The 18,113-nt window shown below is 46.6% G+C and overlaps 1 protein-coding gene across 1 annotated transcript; it reads left to right on the forward strand.

Moving 5' to 3' along the window:
* The first annotated feature begins 5,818 nt into the window (after positions 1 to 5,818).
* RRAS (RAS related) lies at positions 5,819 to 17,823 on the forward strand. The gene is made up of 6 exons (XM_081838293.1): positions 5,819 to 6,459; positions 8,750 to 8,837; positions 10,352 to 10,454; positions 12,036 to 12,144; positions 13,504 to 13,622; positions 15,584 to 17,823. Exons 1-6 carry the CDS (start codon positions 6,355 to 6,357, stop codon positions 15,669 to 15,671), a joined length of 612 nt encoding a protein of 203 aa, XP_081694419.1. The 5' UTR covers positions 5,819 to 6,354; the 3' UTR covers positions 15,672 to 17,823.
* The last annotated feature ends 290 nt before the right edge of the window (positions 17,824 to 18,113 follow it).

Genomic DNA, 18,113 nt, shown 5'->3' on the forward strand with positions numbered 1-18,113 from the left:
GCAGAGCTTCCTCCCATAACCGCTGGCCTATCTGAATTAGTTGCCCTGCCTTGAAAGCTACTGCAGGAAGGCCATGGCAAGATAAATGAACAGCAAGCCTTCGGCGCTAGACTTAAAGCAAGAGGGTTTTCTGTGTTTGTGCAAAGTGCAACAGCAGTAGCAAGAGAACTTGCTGGGAGTCCGTTTGGGGAAGCTAAGTCAAGTCTGGGCCTAATGTCTTCCACTTCAATGAAGTCCACTCATAGAACTATGCAGTTGTGTCACAGTCAGCCCAAAGCCACACTGAGACATCCTGCCCACTGCGATGCCCTTTCTTCCTGTATGGTAAAGAGGACAGACAGCTTTTAATTACTTCTACCTCCTTAAGGCAACTTTAAAAAAACTATCTGCCTGGTTTTGGGCGCCTTTTTAATCAAATAAAAGTTTTGGGTTTGCTTTTTAAAATATTGTTTATTTGTAAGCTGCATTTAAAGTATACAGCCTTCCAAAGCAGCTTACAAGAATCTGAGTCGATATATACTGTAACTCAAGTACAACAGTTTGCAACAGAGCAGCCTTTTTAAACAAAACGTTTTTATACATTTTTGAGTTGTAAGAATTACAACCAACAGAACATATAATGTTCTGTTGTACTCAGAACATATATATGTTCTGAGTACAGAACATATAATGAGTCGGACGCCACACAATCATACATAATGAATTTAATTTTTTTGCTGCTGTTATTGGATTGTATTTATTGAGCAGAAATATTTTTCTGTGCAGGATTAGTGCGTTAGCTGAAGGAGTGCTTTACTGAAGTGAGAACCTGAGTGACTATACTGCAGTGGTGGGTGTAAGGGAAATGTGATTGTTGAGTGGAGTTGTGCATTTCGATTCACTTTGTGTCGTGTGAACGTGTAAGTGAATTATTTTGGTGATTGTACCATTATATGTAGCTTTTGCTATGTTTATGAGGTTGTCAGGATGACATACACCGTAATTATGTTGCGTTTTGATGTTGTACCTTCATGTGTGCTGAAGTTCTGTATACGATGTGCTGTTGCGGTTCTTATTTATTTTACTTACGTGCAGTTTTTGAGATACTTACTGCTGCCTAATTATGTAACTTGATATGTGAAATTATTATTATTTAATAATATTGTCAACAATTGTTTCATTTTGAATGTGGAATTTGTTTTGTATTTTTCATATCATTCATTTATTTTAAAAAAAGATAAACCACTTTGTAGCCTGAGCACTGAAGCAGTATACAATAAATAACGCAGATGTGTTACTATGGCTGTTACATCAAGCAGGAAACATTGTAAACAGAATGCATATGGGCTGAGAGATTAACTGTAGCCCTAAAGCAATCTGGTAATGCAGCCTATAATGTGGTGCTTTTTAAAATAAAATAATAAGTATTGGATTCCTTTTCTTTTAAGATAAAATTGAGATAAATACAAAAAAATATACAAATTATAAAAAACAATGAAATTATTTATAGAAACTCTAAAAGCAATAAAAACTTTTTTCTACAAACTCTAAAAGAAATCAATAAAACCAGAACTAAGGGGGATGATTGGGAAAAGGAGGAATTCAGTATATCTGTAGAATCTTCTTTCTTTTGTATGTGTTGTATGATGAAAATCAATAAAATTTAATAAACCCAAATGAGCAAGTAATATCCTATAAATGACTGGGTCACACTCTTAAACCAAATTATCTTCAGTAGACCTTACACATCAGTGCCTAAACTTCACGATGCTAGGCACCTGTCTTACGTTTTGCTGCGATATATAATCCACTATGAAGTGGTATAATAAGATAAATAAATAGACCTTTTGGCCCTGGTCTTACCAAAAGGTAACCTGAGTGCAGTTTTCCCTACCCAACTCCCAAAGTTTCATTCATCTCATTTTGGTCAAAGTGAATTAATGTGTCACTGTCAACTCCTCCTCCCAGTCTCACACATCCCTAAGTACCATCAGTTTTCTGCTTTCATTCTGCACAATGGTCCCTGGTTGATCATCTCCATTAAAAGCATAGGTGAGCAGCCGTTTGCCTGTTAGTTAATATGAGATGTGGGGGGGGGGGTCTGGTGGAAGTTGGAGGGGGCAGAGTGCTAAACAGTGCCCTCTTTTCAGTCGTCTTCTCCCTTTTTCTCCCCCCCTCTCTTTATCCAGTGGAATGTAGGAAGAGGCGCAGATGTCTCTTCTTAAGAGGTCTGAACCAACAGCTTGGCGAGGGCCATATGAAATTAACCTGAGGGCCACATACTGGCTATGGATAACACACTCCTGACCTGAAGATTACCAAGAGCTATTGTAGCCTATCAAGCCTCTTAAAAGGTAAAGGTACCCCTGACCGTTAGGTCCAGTCGCAGACGACTCTGGGGTTGTGCGCTCATCTCGTTCTATAGGCTGAGGGAGCCGGCATTTGTCCGCAGACAGCTTCCGGGTCATGTGGCCAGCATGACTAAGCTGCTTCTGGCGAACCAGAGCAGCACACGGAAATGCCATTTACCTTCCCCGCCGGAGTGGTACCTATTTATCTACTTGCACTCTGATGTGCTTTCGAACTGCTACGTTGGCAGGAGCAGGGACCGAGCAACGGGAGCTCACCCTGTCGTGGGGATTCGAACCGCTGACCTTTTGATCGGCAAGTCCTAGGCTCTTTGGTTTAACCCACAGCGCCACCCGATCCCTTATCAAGCCTCTTAAAAAGGTAAAGGTACCCCTGCCCGTACGGACCAGTCTTGACAGACTCTCGGGTTGTGCGCTCATCTCACTCTAGAGGCTGGGAGCCAGCGCTGTACGCAGACACTTCTGGGTCACGTGGCCAGCGTGACGAAGCTGCTCTGGCGAACTGGCACCAGAGCAGCACACGGAAACGCCGTTTACCTTCCCGCTATAAAGTGGTACCTATTTATCTACTTGCACTTAGGGGTGCTTTCGAACTGCTAGGTGGGCAGGAGCTGGGACCAAACGACGGGAGCTCACCCCACCGCGGGGATTCAAACCACCGACCATGCGATCGGCAAGTCCTAGGCGCTGAGGTTTTACCCACAGCGCTACCTGCATCCCGTAATCAAGCCTCTTAGATCCTGCTTAAGTCTTGGGTGGTGCTGATCCAGAGGAGTTGGCCACTTGTTTGTAGCCAGAGCTATGGGGCAAGGGCTAACCAGCCTTTTTGCCCCGAATGAAGCCTCCCGAGGGGTGTCAAACTGGGTTTTTGACCAGGGTGAAATAAAGCCTAGTTTTGCTCCTGCTGTAGCACACGGTGAGAGTGCAGAGTTTTCCTACAACGTCCTGAACACTTGATCTTTGGCTCTGTAAACCTTAATTCACTAACCTGGTGCCCTCCAGGTACTTTGGACATGCGCTGGCTGGGTTGATGGGAGTTGTAGTACAAAACATGCTACCACAGCAGCAAGGATCCTGATTGCTAAGCATTGGAAGACACAAGATTTACCCACGCTGGAGGAATGGCAGACGCAGTTGATGGACTATATGGAACTGGCTGAAATGACTGGCAGAATCCGAGACTTGGGAGAAGAAACAATCGAGGAGGACTGGGAAAAATTTAAAGACTATTTGAAAAAACATTACAAGTTGTATGAATGTTAAAAAATGCTCTTTTCAGAAATTCTTGCTTCAGCATTGGTAAATTAATGAAATGGAAATTAAGGTACAAGAAGTTAAAGGTGGAATAATGAAATAACTTTATTATGTTTAAGTTAAAACATATAAGATTTGGGTTACAATAGTTTTGAAATTAGGCAACATGATAAAATGAAAGATACAATAAGTCTGGAAATAAGTTAACAAATTGCTGATATTTTGTACTACAGAGAATGCAGGGTTTGGAGGATGTGGGGAAGTCCAATAGATGGAAAAAAGGATTATGGAAATTTGTAATTTCTCTACTGTATTTTTCTATCTATGTCTTTATTTCTTTTTTCTGTACTTCATAAACTTAATAAAAATATTATTAAAAAAAAAAACATCTGCAGGGAGCCAGGTTTATTATATATCTATAGAAGTATTTCTAAATCACAAAAGATAACAAAGATATCTGCTTTGATACGGATGTCCAAGGATGGTGCAAACCATGTGCACTCCAGTTATACCTTGGTACTGTTGGGTTGAACCACAGAGCCTAGGGCTTGCCAATCAGAAGGTTGGCGGTTTGAATCCCAGCAACGGGGTGAGCTCCCGTTGCTCGGTCCCTGATCCTGCCAACCTAGCAGTTCGAAAGCACGTCAAAGTGCAAGTAGATAAACAGGTACCGCTCCAGCGGGAAGGTAAACGGTGTTTCCGTGTGCTGCTCTGGTTCGCCAGAAGCAGCTTAGTCATGCTGGCCACATGACCCGGAAGCTGAACGCCTGCTCCCTTGGCCAGTAAAGCGAGATGAGCGCGGCAACCCCAGAGTCGGTCACGACTGGACCTAATGGTCAGGGGTCCCTTTACCTTTACTGTTGTATTTCCTGATTTCCCACCCCTCTTCAATAATAGACAAACGCTAAGCAGTATGAAAAAAACTTATTCTGGGCCTCAGAAAAGCGGCCCTTTGTTTTGCACAAACATTTCTAAAATACATCTGTGCTTCACTGAGTACCAGCCCAGGCTCAGTGGAACTCTTGCTGTTGTTTCCCAGATGAACGCAGCTGTCTCCACATCTGCAGAATCTGAGCCCAGCCTGTGCGCTAGAAGAAGGTGCCAAGTTGAAAAGCCAGCGCATTCCACCGATCCCCGAGCTCTCTCCTCTTTGGTGCATGGCAAGGAGGGTCCTGTGCAGGCAGCTGGCGGGTGGAGGGAGGGAGGCAAAAAGCAGCGGGTGGTGCCTCGACTTCCTTCGCACAACACATGAAAGGAATGTGGTGGTGAGCTCATGGCTCCACGCCCCGCGCGCCCCGCCCCGTGCCGGGTCCTAGCGCCCTGCGCTCAGTCCAACGGGAAGAGAAGAGCGGTTGGGACCCAGCCTTACAGCTGGCCCATTCGGTGCACTTCCAAAGACCCAGAAATCCTGACTCCGAGTCATAGGGGCCAAGGTCCATTCGCCACCCCGCCCCATAAATTATTTGAGCCCCCAAACCACCCAGTTGCTTTTTTTCTGGGGGCACGCATACCCCTAAACATTTTGTGAATCTTTGTACTCCCCCCCCCAATTTTTTTTATTGATTTTCCAAAAAAAATTAACAAACAAACAAATCTCAACCGTATTTAAACCAATCTTAGTGACATTGTTAAGTGACTTCCTCAAACCCCCTTGGTTGAATTTCAGTGTACATCATTTTAGCGGTTTTCCTAAACCAATTTTCTCCTGAACCTTTGTACTTTTGTCCATTTACTGTATTTATTTCCCCTGATTTTAACTATAAAATGGTGATTTTCTTGAGTCAAAATGAGAGTACCACTAAACATTTTTTAAAGGGGGGGGAGCACTGGGTATTGCCATTCAAATAGTGTGTATGCGCGCTGCGTGTTATAAGGTTTGGGGCAGCCCTAAGCCCACCCCGCCCCAAACTATTCTAAACAGCTATGGCTGCAACCGATCCTATGTGCGCCAGTTTGGGAATAAAGTCTCACGGACTAATCTCCGACGTTGTGATGCACCTCGAATCATCATCATCAACACCCAAAGGATCAGCATCCACTTCCCGCCTCCCACCGCCGGAGCACCAAAAGGACCCAGGAGTCCGGCCATACCCTTCCAACACCAAACCTCTCCGCCACCCCGCAAAGCAAAATCCCGAGCCGCAGGCGACGCGCAGGGCGCGCCTAGAAAGTCAGCGCGAGGCCGCCACGTGGGAAGCTGCAGTAGTCAAGTTACTAGTTCCTGTTGCGCACAGTCCCTGCTCTTTCCCCGGGGTGCCGTCACTCCGGAGTCAGTGCGAATCGTTAAACGGCGGGGTTGTAACCGGGTTGTTGTTGTTGTTTTGGCCCGATCTTGCTTTTGCTTTGCGCTTTGGCGGAAAGGGAGTAGCAGCGCTTCCGAAGGCGCGCCGTGCGTCCTGGGGAGAAAAGCGCACGACCGGAGAGAAGCGGCCCTCCTCCTCTCCTCCCTCCTCCCCTAGCGACGGGGCCCACCACCCCGGGGCGGGGGCGGAGGGTGGGGGCCGGCGGAGTTTGTTCCGGACGTGGGACCCGCCCCGCTGCGGCTCCCGTTGGCCAAATAGGGAAGCGGAGCGGCCGGGAATCGCCGCGCTTCGCTTCTCGGAGCGCCGATTCGTATAGCGCAGGCAGGAGGGCCCACCCCGGATCTCAGCCATCTTTCGAGGGGCGGCAGGGACGGTAGCCGGCGATGGCAGAGACAGGGCTGGGGGGCTTCTGAGTTCACCGAGCCGATCCCCCACCCCCCACCCCGACCATGATGAATCCCAAGGAAGGCGCGGCGCCGCTGGAGAAATACAAGCTGGTGGTGGTCGGCGGAGGCGGCGTGGGCAAGAGCGCGCTCACCATCCAATTCATCCAGGTATGGAGAGCCCAAGGCGGCGAGGGCGGGAGAGCGGGGCCGGGTGGGCAGATGGCGACAAAAACATATATTTAAAAACCTCCCCAAACTTTGCCATATGTTTCCGCCTCGAAGTTCACGTTCAGGTGACACAGGGCGGTGGTGAAAGCGAAACCTGAGCCAAGATCCTGTGTTGTTGATGAGGATGAGTGTTTTTTTTTTTAACTGGGAGGAAGTTTTGCCGCCTTTGCTGGGACGTTTTCCCTCCCCAAAGAGAAGCGTTAAGAGCGTAGCCGCCTGGCTTGAGCAAGTCCGGACTGCCGACGCTGTATGCACGTTTACTCGGGAGTAATCCCCGTGGAAGTTCGGTGGGGCTCCTATTAAACGTGCTCAGGAACTCTGTTGCCTGTTTCCCCCCTAGCGGCGGAGGCAGGGATTTCTCCCAAGGTGGACCTCATTGTTGATAGACTCCAGCTCCCATCATCCCTGACCGTTGGCCACGCTGGCTGGGGCTGATGGGAGTTGTAGTCCCACTAAGTTTCTCAGTCCTGTTCTTAGCCGATCCCGTCGCTGCCCCCCCCCCCCGCCAAATAACCAAGATCCACGGTGAGAGAGAAAAGGGCTTTGATGTTTCCCGGTGAATTCTCCCTTTGGAGAGGCTGAGATTGCAGTCCGTCCTGAACCTCCCCTATTGGGAACCAAGTCATGAGGGTGGGCAGGGGTGCCAGCTTGAATAAAAAATTGGGGAGGGGGGCAGGTAAGCCCCATCCCACTTACAAGACACTGTTTGAATGGCAATGCCGATCAACTTTGGGAAGCCCTCAAATATTTTATTGGGGGGCGAAGGGACCTTGGCCCCCAGGAGGTTGGGGAAGGGGAGTTATCCTTGGCATGGAATGTAAAGGTCCAAATCAAGTGGAGAAAAAAGGGAGGTATCCAGGACTGGGACCATCAGCATCACACTGTGCTTGTGAGCTTTCTAGAGGCAGCTGGCTCCAGTGGCGTAGCGTGGGGGGTGCAGGGGGGCCCGGCCGCACCGGGCGCAACATCTGGGGGTTAGGGGGCACAAATCCATGGGTTAAGGGGTGCAAATCCATGGGTTAGGGGGCGCAAATTACTTGCCTTGCCCCGGGTGCTGACAACCCACGCTACGCCACTGGCCGGCTCCAGTTGTAAACAAGGGTTGGGCTGGATGGCATTTCCAGCTAAAGGATCTTGCATGCGAGGGCGGGAAAGGGATCTCTGCTCAGATCCTGGAGAGCCACTGTTCAAGCTGATGTGCCCAGGCTAGGTGGACCAGGCAGTTTCAAATGATCAGATGACCTTTGGCTCCGATGCAGAAAAGCAAAGCTTGCATTATTTTATAAATTTGGATCTGATCCAGAAAGGCAAACCTTTTTATAATTTTTTTAAGAATGCAGGGAAGGGAAGGACCAGAATCCAAGGTTTGTGTAGCAGACTGCAGAGATCCTTGCAAATACAGTGGTACCTCGGGTTAAGTACTTAATTCATTCCGGAGGTCCGTTCTTAACCTGAAACTGTTCTTACCTGAAGCACCACTTTAGTTAATGGGGCCTCCCACTGCTGCCACCATGCAATTTCTGTTCTCATCCTGAAGCAAAGTTCTTAACCCGAGGTACTATTTCTGGGTTAGCGGAGTCTGTAACCTGAAGCTTATGTAACCCGAGGTACCACTGTAAAGCCACAGGTGTTATTAGCATGCTTCTGTTTCATTTTAGTGGTCTGCTAAGAGAGTATAGAATCATAAAATTGGAAGGGATCACAAGAATCATGTAGTCCAACTCACTCCAATGCAGGAATCTTTCAGCCAACGTGGGGCTTTAAACCCTGAGTTTAAGAGTCTCATTCTCTATCAGCTGAGCTATCCCATGACGACAATGGAGGAGAGAAGTTCTCCTCCGCAGCCAACATGGCGAAGAAAACCAGACTACTAACTTCCTAGCAGGATAGTTTAAAAAACGGCCTTTCGCCAGATCCATCCCTGCAGCATCCTGCTTTATCTCCTTGCTGGCCAGGGAGTAACAGAAAGCAATCTCATTCTCCTTAGCCAGCCCATTCACTCGCCTGCATGGAATTCCTAGTCGCCTCTGGTGACCAAATTACTGATCTGATGTCAAAGAGACCTGAAGGAACTCTTGTGCTGGAAAACTATGGTTCTCATGGGCAACACAGGATCAATACTGGGGGTAGGGTGTCCTGTTTTTGCTCTTATGGAGTAGCAAGGGTCTTCAAGTTCAGTTCTTTCTGTCATCCTTAACATCCTTCCTTTCTTCCTCCCCCCCCCCCACAGTCATATTTTGTCTCGGACTATGACCCCACAATTGAGGACTCGTACACAAAAATCTGCAACATCGATGGCACCTCCACACGGCTGGATAGTGAGTATTACTGGGCTGGGGTCCTATTCAGGTGATGTGGATGGAGGCTGCATGCAAATGTTTTGAGGGAGACAGAAGCTTGGGAGAACATGATCCTTGCATTCTGCAATGGGCAGCATCCTTCCTTAGCATTGCTTATAAAGGGATGGAGGGACGTCGAGTGTATCATGACCACAGCTTTGTGGGACGGGGCTTTGTTATGCATTCCCCATCTCCAGTGTCCTCCATCAGTGGTCAAATGAGTGGGGGGGGGGAGACATTCAGTTTGTGTGACAAACGGCTCCATGAGAAGCAAATTGAGGAAGGGAAATTAGACAGAAAGTTTTGGGAGAGGAGAATCGCCCGACGACAAAGGGATGATTGGGAACAATATGATGTGAAGTGCCATATTGAGAGAGCTCAGACAGGTATAACGTCCCAAGTGCTTTATTGCAACAAACTCGCAAGAAAGCTGTCCCTTCCTGATGACATCATCTGCTTGGACAGAAGGGTAGCCCATGCTACTACATGGAGGCTTAAAGATCTGGAAGCACTTGTTGGGTGTGGGGGAACCATAAAGGAATTTGGAACGAATGTTTTTTTCTCAAAGGTGAATAGGAGGTACGTGTTTAGTAGGGGTGCGTGTCAATATCAGAAGGACATAGGAATGAACGAATGAATCTTTATTTGCATCAGCCACCAGCCATAGCAACAAAACAACAACACAATATACAAAGAATAAAGATAAAGATGTCATAATGGTTATGGCCTGGTCTGCAAATGTAGTGTAATGAAGTGATAAGAGTGGAGTGTACCACTTTGAACTCCAGGTGAATGTACCAGTTCTGACAATGCACTGACAATGACCCTAAACCAGGGGTCAGCACAGGGGGCCTCAGACCTTGTGGGGGGCCAGATTATATTTGGGGGGGGGAATGAACGAATTCCTATGCCCCACAAATAACCCAGAGATGCATTTTAAATAAAAGGACACATTCTACTCATGTAAAAACACGCTGATTCCTGGACCGTCCGTGGGCCGGATTTAGAAGGCGATTGGGCCGGATCCGGCCCCTAGGCCTTAGTTTGCCCCTAAACTCTGTAAATAGCAAATTAGCCCCATAAACTAGCGGGTTCTCCCTCAGCTGATGGAAGGGGTGGTGCTGGTTGCCTCTTACTTACAGGGAATATTTTGTTTGTCTGTTTTAATGTGGGAGAGCACATGAATGTAGGGCAGGGATAGCCAACATTGTGCCTTCCAAACATTTGTTGGACAACAGATCCCACCACCTCTAGCCATTGGCCCTCCTGGCTGGGGCTGATGGGAATTGGAGACCGTCATATTTACCTGCCCCACACCTGACATCATCCATGACGTTGGGTGTAGGGTAGGTGAGCATGACTAGGCTAAGGCATCATTGCAGACCAAATGGAGAGGCTTAGTGGACCCAGTCAGTCCCAGAGGGCCATCTGTTGTTTCACACCCATCACATTTGGAATGATTCAGATCTAAACTGCTTCCCTTATGATTTCAGTTCTGGACACAGCTGGCCAGGAAGAGTTTGGGGCCATGCGAGAGCAGTATATGCGTACTGGAGAAGGTTTCCTCCTCGTCTATGCCATCAATGATCGTGGCAGGTAAGACCCAAGCCATGGTTACATGAGAAGGTCCTGTCCTCTCAGTCCAGTGGTCAAAGGATGGGGGGGGGAGAGCTTTCTGTGGGTTCTGAGTTGAGTTGGTGTGTTTTCTTCTGGTGCTTTTCTGAGGGGGTGTTTAATTTGCAGTTGGTTTAGAATGGTTGGCGCTTCGCTAGGACAGCAAGTTTTGACAATGCCAGGTACAACAGAACACCTCGCTGTGCCTAATTAAACATCTACATTTACTTAAATGAAGTAACTGTTGCCAGAATGCTCAACAGGACTCTTATTTGTATATTTAAAACATTATACCCTGCATTTCACCACGTAGATCTCAAAAGCTGCTTACAGCAATAAAATACACCACGTAGTTTTGAGATCACCACATAGATCTCAAAAGCTGCTTACAGCAATAAAATACACAATATATGAAATTTAATTACAGGTAGGTAGCCGTGTTGGTCTGCTGTAGTCGAAACAAAATGGAAAAATTCCTTCCAGTAGCACCTTAGAGACCAACTAAGTTAGTTATTGGTATGAGCTTTCTGAAGAAGTGTGCACTGGGTGCTACTGGAAGGAATTTTTTTATTTTATGAAATTTAAAACATTAATAAAACCTCAATTAATTATGAGGTTATAACATGCACATTTAATCATTTTTAAAAGATGCAAAGATCTAGTTTTGAAACAAAGCCGTTTTGCCAGTTAATAGATTACGTTGCACACACACTCTGCAGAATATTCTATATTGTTTATCCTCACAACATCAAAGCAGACTGTTCTAATTTCCATTTTACAGCTGGGGAAACTGAGACTGAGAGTAACCTATTCTAGTCTGTCCAGTAAGCTTACAGTTAATAAAGGATTTGACCCGGGGTTAGCCACACCTGATGTTTCCAGTTCCCCTAACCTTAGTAGTTTTTAACCAGACTTAGAACAGTGTCCTTTTTAGGGAGTATCTTATTGAAAAGTCTCGCCTGTGTTTATATATATATATATATGTATTTTTTAATTTCCACATTTTCCCTTTTTAAACCCTCCCCTAACAATTCAGACTTGCGCACAAAGCTGGCCACTTCCCTCCCCTCCCCTCCCCATGGCAGCACTGTAAATGCAAGTTGTGCCCTCTTCTCTCTCTCTCTCTCTCTCTCTCTCTCTGTGTGTGTGTGTGTGTGTGTGTGTGTTTGGGGGTCAGGGTGGAGAAGACTGTAGGGATGGCATGGACTTGGGGAAATACAGAACCCCTTTCAGAGTGACTTCCATTCCATCCCTGCAGCTGTTTTTCCTTCTTCTTTTTCGTTTCTATGTCTCTCCCCCCCCCTTTTTTTTAAGTTGCCCTCTGGTCCCAAATACCCATGTATCTGGGAAAAGAGGAGCAGCCCCAGCTGTCTGTAAACATGGCTACCCTTGCCCCTCCCCTTAAGCCTTTGACAAGCCCATTTTTTGTACATGGTTTGGAGAGGGGAAAAAGTCAGGTTTTTTTTTTTAAGTCAACCTCTTACTGGTTCTTATAGCAACAAAATAAATAAATGCTGTTTTCTTCTTTTTTCCTCACCTGTGTTCTTTGCCTCTCTGCCACAGTTTCAATGAGATCCACAAGTTTCACACTCAGATACTTCGAGTGAAAGACCGTGACGACTTTCCCATGATCCTTGTGGGGAATAAGGCTGACCTTGACCTATATCGGCAGGTGAGCCTTCCATAGCATTCAATCACTTATTGTGATATCAGTCTCTGCGTGGTGGGACTCTGGGGTGGTACACGAGTCGATAAGGTTTTGAATCCTCTCTCTGCAGTCTCAATTTGGGAAACCCATATAGACCTGGGTGAGAATTAAGATGAATGTGTAATGCCTTGCTCTAGGGAGGTTTGGCAAGGCATGAGCTTGCGAGACGAGGCCTTCTTTGTGGTGGCGCCACAACTCCTGGGTGCTTTTCCCAGTTTTATTTCATCTGGCTCCCTCTTTATGTTTTGTCAGAGATGGGATGCGCTTTTATTTTGATGAAGGATTTTGTGCGTGTTTCATACCCAGTTTTATCGTTGCCGGTTGTAATGGATAATAATCCCTAGCTATTGGCCATGCTGGCAGGGGCGGATGGGAACTGGAGTCCAATAACATGTGGAAGGCCACAGGTTAAGCCATCTTTGATTTAACATACCTGCTCCATAACACGCACAGACATTTCCCCATACTTTCTAGGAGGAAAAAAGTGAGTGTTATGGTGCAAAAAATACGGTATTTTGCTGCTGCTACATTTGTTTTTGCTCTGCTGCAAGGTCTGACTACATGATGCTAAGCCAAAACATGGCTTAGGATGAGTGTGCAGGTGAGTGGACTTCTACAGGGAAATGATGACCACTTTGTTCCTCCGGCACTCGTTCTGCTGTTGCCCTGAGCTGAGCCGTGATTTGCCTTAGCAGGTCATCCAAATCTGGGCAGCTAATAAATATAATACAGTGGTGCCTCGGGTTACAGACGCTTCAGGTTACAGACTCCGCTAACCCAGAAATAGTACCTTGGGTTAAGAACTTTGCTTCAGGATGAGAACAGAAATCGCGCGGCAGCAGTTAAGAACAGTTTCAGGTTAAGAACGGACCTCCAGAACGAATTAAGTTCTTAACCAGAGATACCACTGTAAATGACTAAATAAAATTGAATAATTGCCATTCCCTGGCTGTTTTATATGGTGCGCAGGGAGCAGTGTTGCATTTGACCCAGTTGGTCTCCAAAATTAGGAGAGCTTGGCTGAGAGAAAATTTATCTTTTGTGAGCAGCAATGAGTGGGGAAGATTTGGCTGCCACGAGGTGCCTATGCCTCCTTACATGCCCCTTCGGTATCTCCACATTTCCAGTTCCCTTAAAAAATATGGGGCAGGGGTCACAAATTAGCTGGATGTGGGATGCTGTGCAACCAAACTTTACAACTACCTAATGCCAGCCGCCATTTTGTTTTTCTCCTTTTGCTCCCTCCCTCCCACCACCGCAGCTACATTCTTCCACCATGTAACGGTATCCATTGCTATTTCTTATCGCTGCTTTCTTATCCAGGTACCCAAGGAGGAGGCCCTCAGCTTTGCCCGGGAGAATCGGATCCCGTACATGGAAGCCTCTGCCAAAATCCGCCTCAATGTGGATGAATCTTTCTATGAGCTGGTCAGGGCCATCAGGTAAGAGGACAGGTGACTTGCTGGATGTGCTGTGTCTTAACACGACTAAGTCGGTTGCTTTGAGACAATTTTTTTTTGGCAGGGGTGTCAAATACAGTGGTACCTCGGAAGTCGAATGGAATCGGTTGCAGAAGTCCGTTCAACTTCCAAAATGCTTGGAAACCAAGGCGCGGCTTACGATTGGCTGCAGGAAGCTCCTGCAGCCAATCGGAAGCCGTGGAAGCCCCATCGGACGTTTGGGTTCCAAACAACGTTTGCAAACCGGAACACTCCCTTCCAGGTTTGTGGCATTTGGGAGCCAAAATGTTTGACTCGCAAGGTGTTTGGGATCCAAGGTACGACTATATAATGAACAAGTAAATACAGTGGTACCTCGGGTTACATACGCTTCAGGTTACATATGCTTCAGGTTACAGACTCCGCTAACCCAGAAATAGTGCTTCAGGTTAAGAACTTTGCTTCAGGATGAGAACAGAAATCGTGCTCTGGTGGCGCAGCAGCAGCAGGAGGCCCCATTAGCTAAAGTAGTGCTTCAGGTTAAGAACAGTTTCAGGTTAAGTACGGACCTCTGGAGCAAATAAAGTACTTAACCCAAGGTACCATGTAATAAAATTGGCTCCCCAAAGCCTGGGGGAAGCAGTTTCCTTTGATAATAACATCAATATGGAGGCCGTTTGTGGCTATTTGTACAGTGGTGCCCCGCAAGACGAATGCCTCGCAAGACGAAAAACCCGCTAGACGAAAGGGTTTTCCGTTTTGGAGGCGCTTCGCAAAGCAAATTTCCTATGGGCTTGCTTCGCAAGACGAAAATGTCTTGCAAGTTTTTCCAACTTTCCACCCCTTTCTCTAAGCCGCTAAGCCGCTTATCTGCTTATCCGATAAGCCGCTAAAAGCCGCCAAGCCGTCAATGGGCTTGCTTTGCAAGACGAAAAAACCGCTAGACGAAGAGAATCACGGAACGGATTCTTCTCGTCTTGCGAGGCACCACTGTACTTTATTTCAGTATTTACTTCAACCTGGTGCCCTCCAGATGTTTCAGATTATTGGGTTGTCTTTGTTTTTGTTTTTATTATGGATCCCGTGTTTTTATTTTGTAATTTATGTTGTGAACAGTCCTGAGATCTATGGGTATAGGGCCGTATACAAATTTAATAAATGAAATACTACTACTGCTGATAATAATAATAATTTAGACTACAGCTTCCATTAGCCCCAGCCAACATAGCTTGGTGAAAGTTGATTTACTATCCATCTATCTATCTATCTATCTATCTATCTATCTATCCCTATGCCCTTAGCCTAGGGGTAAACAGATTTGAGGCTTGTGGTCTCTACTTTTACTAGATCCTTAAGATCCAACAAATAGAGCCTTGCTAAATTTGGCCACCAAGTTCAGGGGTACCCAATACAGTGTTATTTTAGATGTTAGACTCTAACTCTCATCAACCTTGACCAAAGGCATGGGGGCTAGGACTGATGGGAATTGTAGTCCAACAACAACTGGAGGGCTGCCTGTGACCTAATCAGAGTAAATTGTAGAGTTGGAAGGGTATCCATCCCACACACCCATGCAATCTCAGAACTTATGAGAAAAATTTGCATTTTCCTGAAAATCTGAGCGGGTGATAAGATCTATGCTGCCTTTTTTTTTTGCTATACAGTCATACCTCGGGTTGAAGTTGCTTCAGGCTAAGCATTTTCGGGTTGTGCTCCGTGATGACCCGGAAGTAACGGAATGAGTTACTTCCGGGTTTTGCCGCATGCGCAGACACTCAAAATGACATCACGCGCATGCGCAGAAGCGGCAAATTGCTACCTGTGCATGTGCAGATGTGGGTTGCGTTCTGCTCTGGATGTGAACAGGGCTCCGGAACGGATCCCGTTCGCATCCAGAGGCACCACTGTATTCTCTCTCTGCTTCCTGTCTCAATTTTCACCTCTTCCCTCTTTTCGATTTGCAGGAGGTTTCATGAGCTGGAATCCCCCCCTGCCCCGGCTGTCAGCCCTAAGAAGAAAGAAAGCAAAGGCTGTCCTTGTTCCCTGCTGTAAACTGCCTTCCCACACCAAGCTACAAAGCCCGGAAAGGGAAGAACAACTGCTCAGGTTCCCTCCTAAGGAGTGGACGCGGCAGGATTTCTCCCTTATCTCCACCTCCCCACACCTCTCACCCCCCTCACCTATGCAACAAGGGCTGGCAATGTGTATTCTGCAGTTGTGTCCAAATACTACAATACGTCTGGCGCAGAAGAGTTCCTGCAAACTGGAACAGGTCAGGAAGCAGATAAATCATGTACCCCCTCAACACCCACTTAATAGGCAGGAAATAGGTTATATACATGAAGACTGGGACAAGGTACGGGAAGAGTACGCAGTAGTGTCTTCCTATCCTGTTCCGCCACCTTTCTCTGTTAAGTCTTCAGAGAAAACTGGCAAGAAGGGGAATCTCCTACACCAGGGGGTAGGAGCAGAGGCGGATTTGGGGCTTTCAGAGATGCCAAAATTTGGTGCTGTGCCCCCTGTCTCAAATCCCAGTGCGGGTGAACCGGTCACGCTTCTCTAAATCTGCCCGTGGTAGAAGGCAGAGCAATTTGAGAAATATAGGTTCACGGGTTTAAATCCGGAAAGAATAGGATAGTCTGGTTTTAGGATGGGTGAGAGAGAGTGGGCAGGAAAACGAGGGGCTAAGACTCTTCAACGCAGCCAGAGCCAGCAAGCTTTTTGCACATACACACTTTTATGTACATGTTCAAAGCCGTATTGTACAAATGCATCTAAAGGGGTGTTATCTATTTTTTAAAAAATCACAGCCATCATTATGCACAGCACATGATTAATAGGAACAGTCAATACAAATTAAGCAAGGAATTTTATTTTATTTTTTGCAACCCTCCAGCTGCTTTGGACTACAACTCCCATGAGCCCCAGCCAGAACACATGCTAGCAGGGGCTGATGGGAGTTGTAGTCCAAAACAAAAACAGGTTAGCGGCATCACATTACAGTAGGGGACCCAAAGAAACAATCTTTTTTTAAAAAATCAAGTTTTGTGGGGAGGGTGACCCCCCCACAAAAACCGTCTGGGACAGGGGGTTGAATAAACCCCAAGGGCTATCTACCCATTTTAGATCTTCTACCTGCCACCTAACGAGCAAATGGGCATAATGAAATTAAATCCTGCCCAAATGCAAGGCATCTCCCCCCGCAAGCAGTTAAAGGATGTGTGTGAAGGTCACTTCTGCCAATTCCCCTGCTATCCTGCTGCAGATCATTCCAGCTTGTTAAACACCAAAGAGTTAACCACCTATTCAAGCATCATCATCTTGTGGCACTTTAAATACGAACAGATTTATTATGGCATAAGCCATCCTTGAATATAGTCCGCGTTGTCAGCTGTAGGAAGTCTTCTCTGTTGGCAATTATATGCAATCTACACACACACGGTACAGAGGTGTGGGTTTTTTTGCAAACAGTGGGGCCAAAGGGCCATGAAATTTTAGGGTAGGAAGCTGTGAAATTCTCACGTACCCAGAAGTGGTTTTGAATAAAAGGGAGTCATTCCCAAATCAGTGTGTGTTGCTGTTTGTGGTGGCGGCACAAAATTGGGCGGGTCAGGAAGCAGGCAGCACTGAGTAGGCTATGGAGACATTCAGGCTATAATCTGATACACACTTACCTGAGAAACAAGTTCTCCTTGAACTGAGTGGAACTTTCTTCTGAGTAGACATTCAGTGTGGCCCCTTGGATATGGTCCGTCCACATTTAAAGGGTGAACAGGCTGTCTCAGGATGTAGCCCGTGGAGCAGGAATGGGGAATTGGTGGCCGGCCAAACACGTGGGATCCAGCTCACACCAACTGTGGCAAAAATGGCTAACGGTGAGGTGCGATGGGCGCCCAGGTCAACAGGACTTTAGTGACCAGCATAGGTGCTCAAGGTGACCTATCCATGATTAACCTACACCTGAGGGATAGAGAACAGACACACAGGGCACACCACTTAACTATGGCATTTGGGTGGCCAAGAGAGGATTGGACAAATTCATGGGTGGGCCCTAAAACACCTGTAACTTAAAACTTAATGGAAAGACTGACCCATATCCTCAGGCAACAGTGTTTTGAGTCTCAACTTCTTCTTTATTCTAATTCCTGAAGAAAAGAAAGGTATTTGTACTGCAAATAAAATCAAACTTGGGGCAGGTACTGGTGAGGCTGTCCTTTGTTGCGATCTTTCTTTCAGGAGTTAAGAAAACTGAATACTGGGTTAAAGCAGGGACACAATTACTAGACTTTTGGAGATTTGGGGTGGAAAAACCTATCTGGAGCAAGGAATGGGGTTTCCAAAGTCTAAACCAGTTCCTCAAACTTGGGTCTCCAACTGTTTCTGGACTACAGTTCCCATGACCCCTGACCAATGGTCCTGCTAGCTAGGGATGATGAGAGTTGTAGTCCAAAAACAGCTGGAGACCTGAGCTTGGGAAATCCTTGTCTAAACGGA

The sequence above is a fragment of the Podarcis erhardii genome, assembly GCF_964252035.2.
Source record: "Podarcis erhardii genome assembly, chromosome: 13".
Lineage (NCBI taxonomy): Eukaryota > Metazoa > Chordata > Lepidosauria > Squamata > Lacertidae > Podarcis > Podarcis erhardii.

What these genes read in the sequence shown, in the direction of transcription:
- RRAS (XM_081838293.1), top strand. Translation starts at nt 6,355, where the DNA reads ATGATGAATCCCAAGGAAGGCGCGGCGCCGCTGGAGAAATACAAGCTG. An exon ending in GCCATCAATGATCGTGGCAG is followed by an intron (nt 10,455 to 12,035) that starts GTAAGACCCAAG and finishes TCTCTGCCACAG; the next exon opens with TTTCAATGAGATCCACAAGT. An exon ending in ACCTTGACCTATATCGGCAG is followed by an intron (nt 12,145 to 13,503) that starts GTGAGCCTTCCA and finishes TTTCTTATCCAG; the next exon opens with GTACCCAAGGAGGAGGCCCT.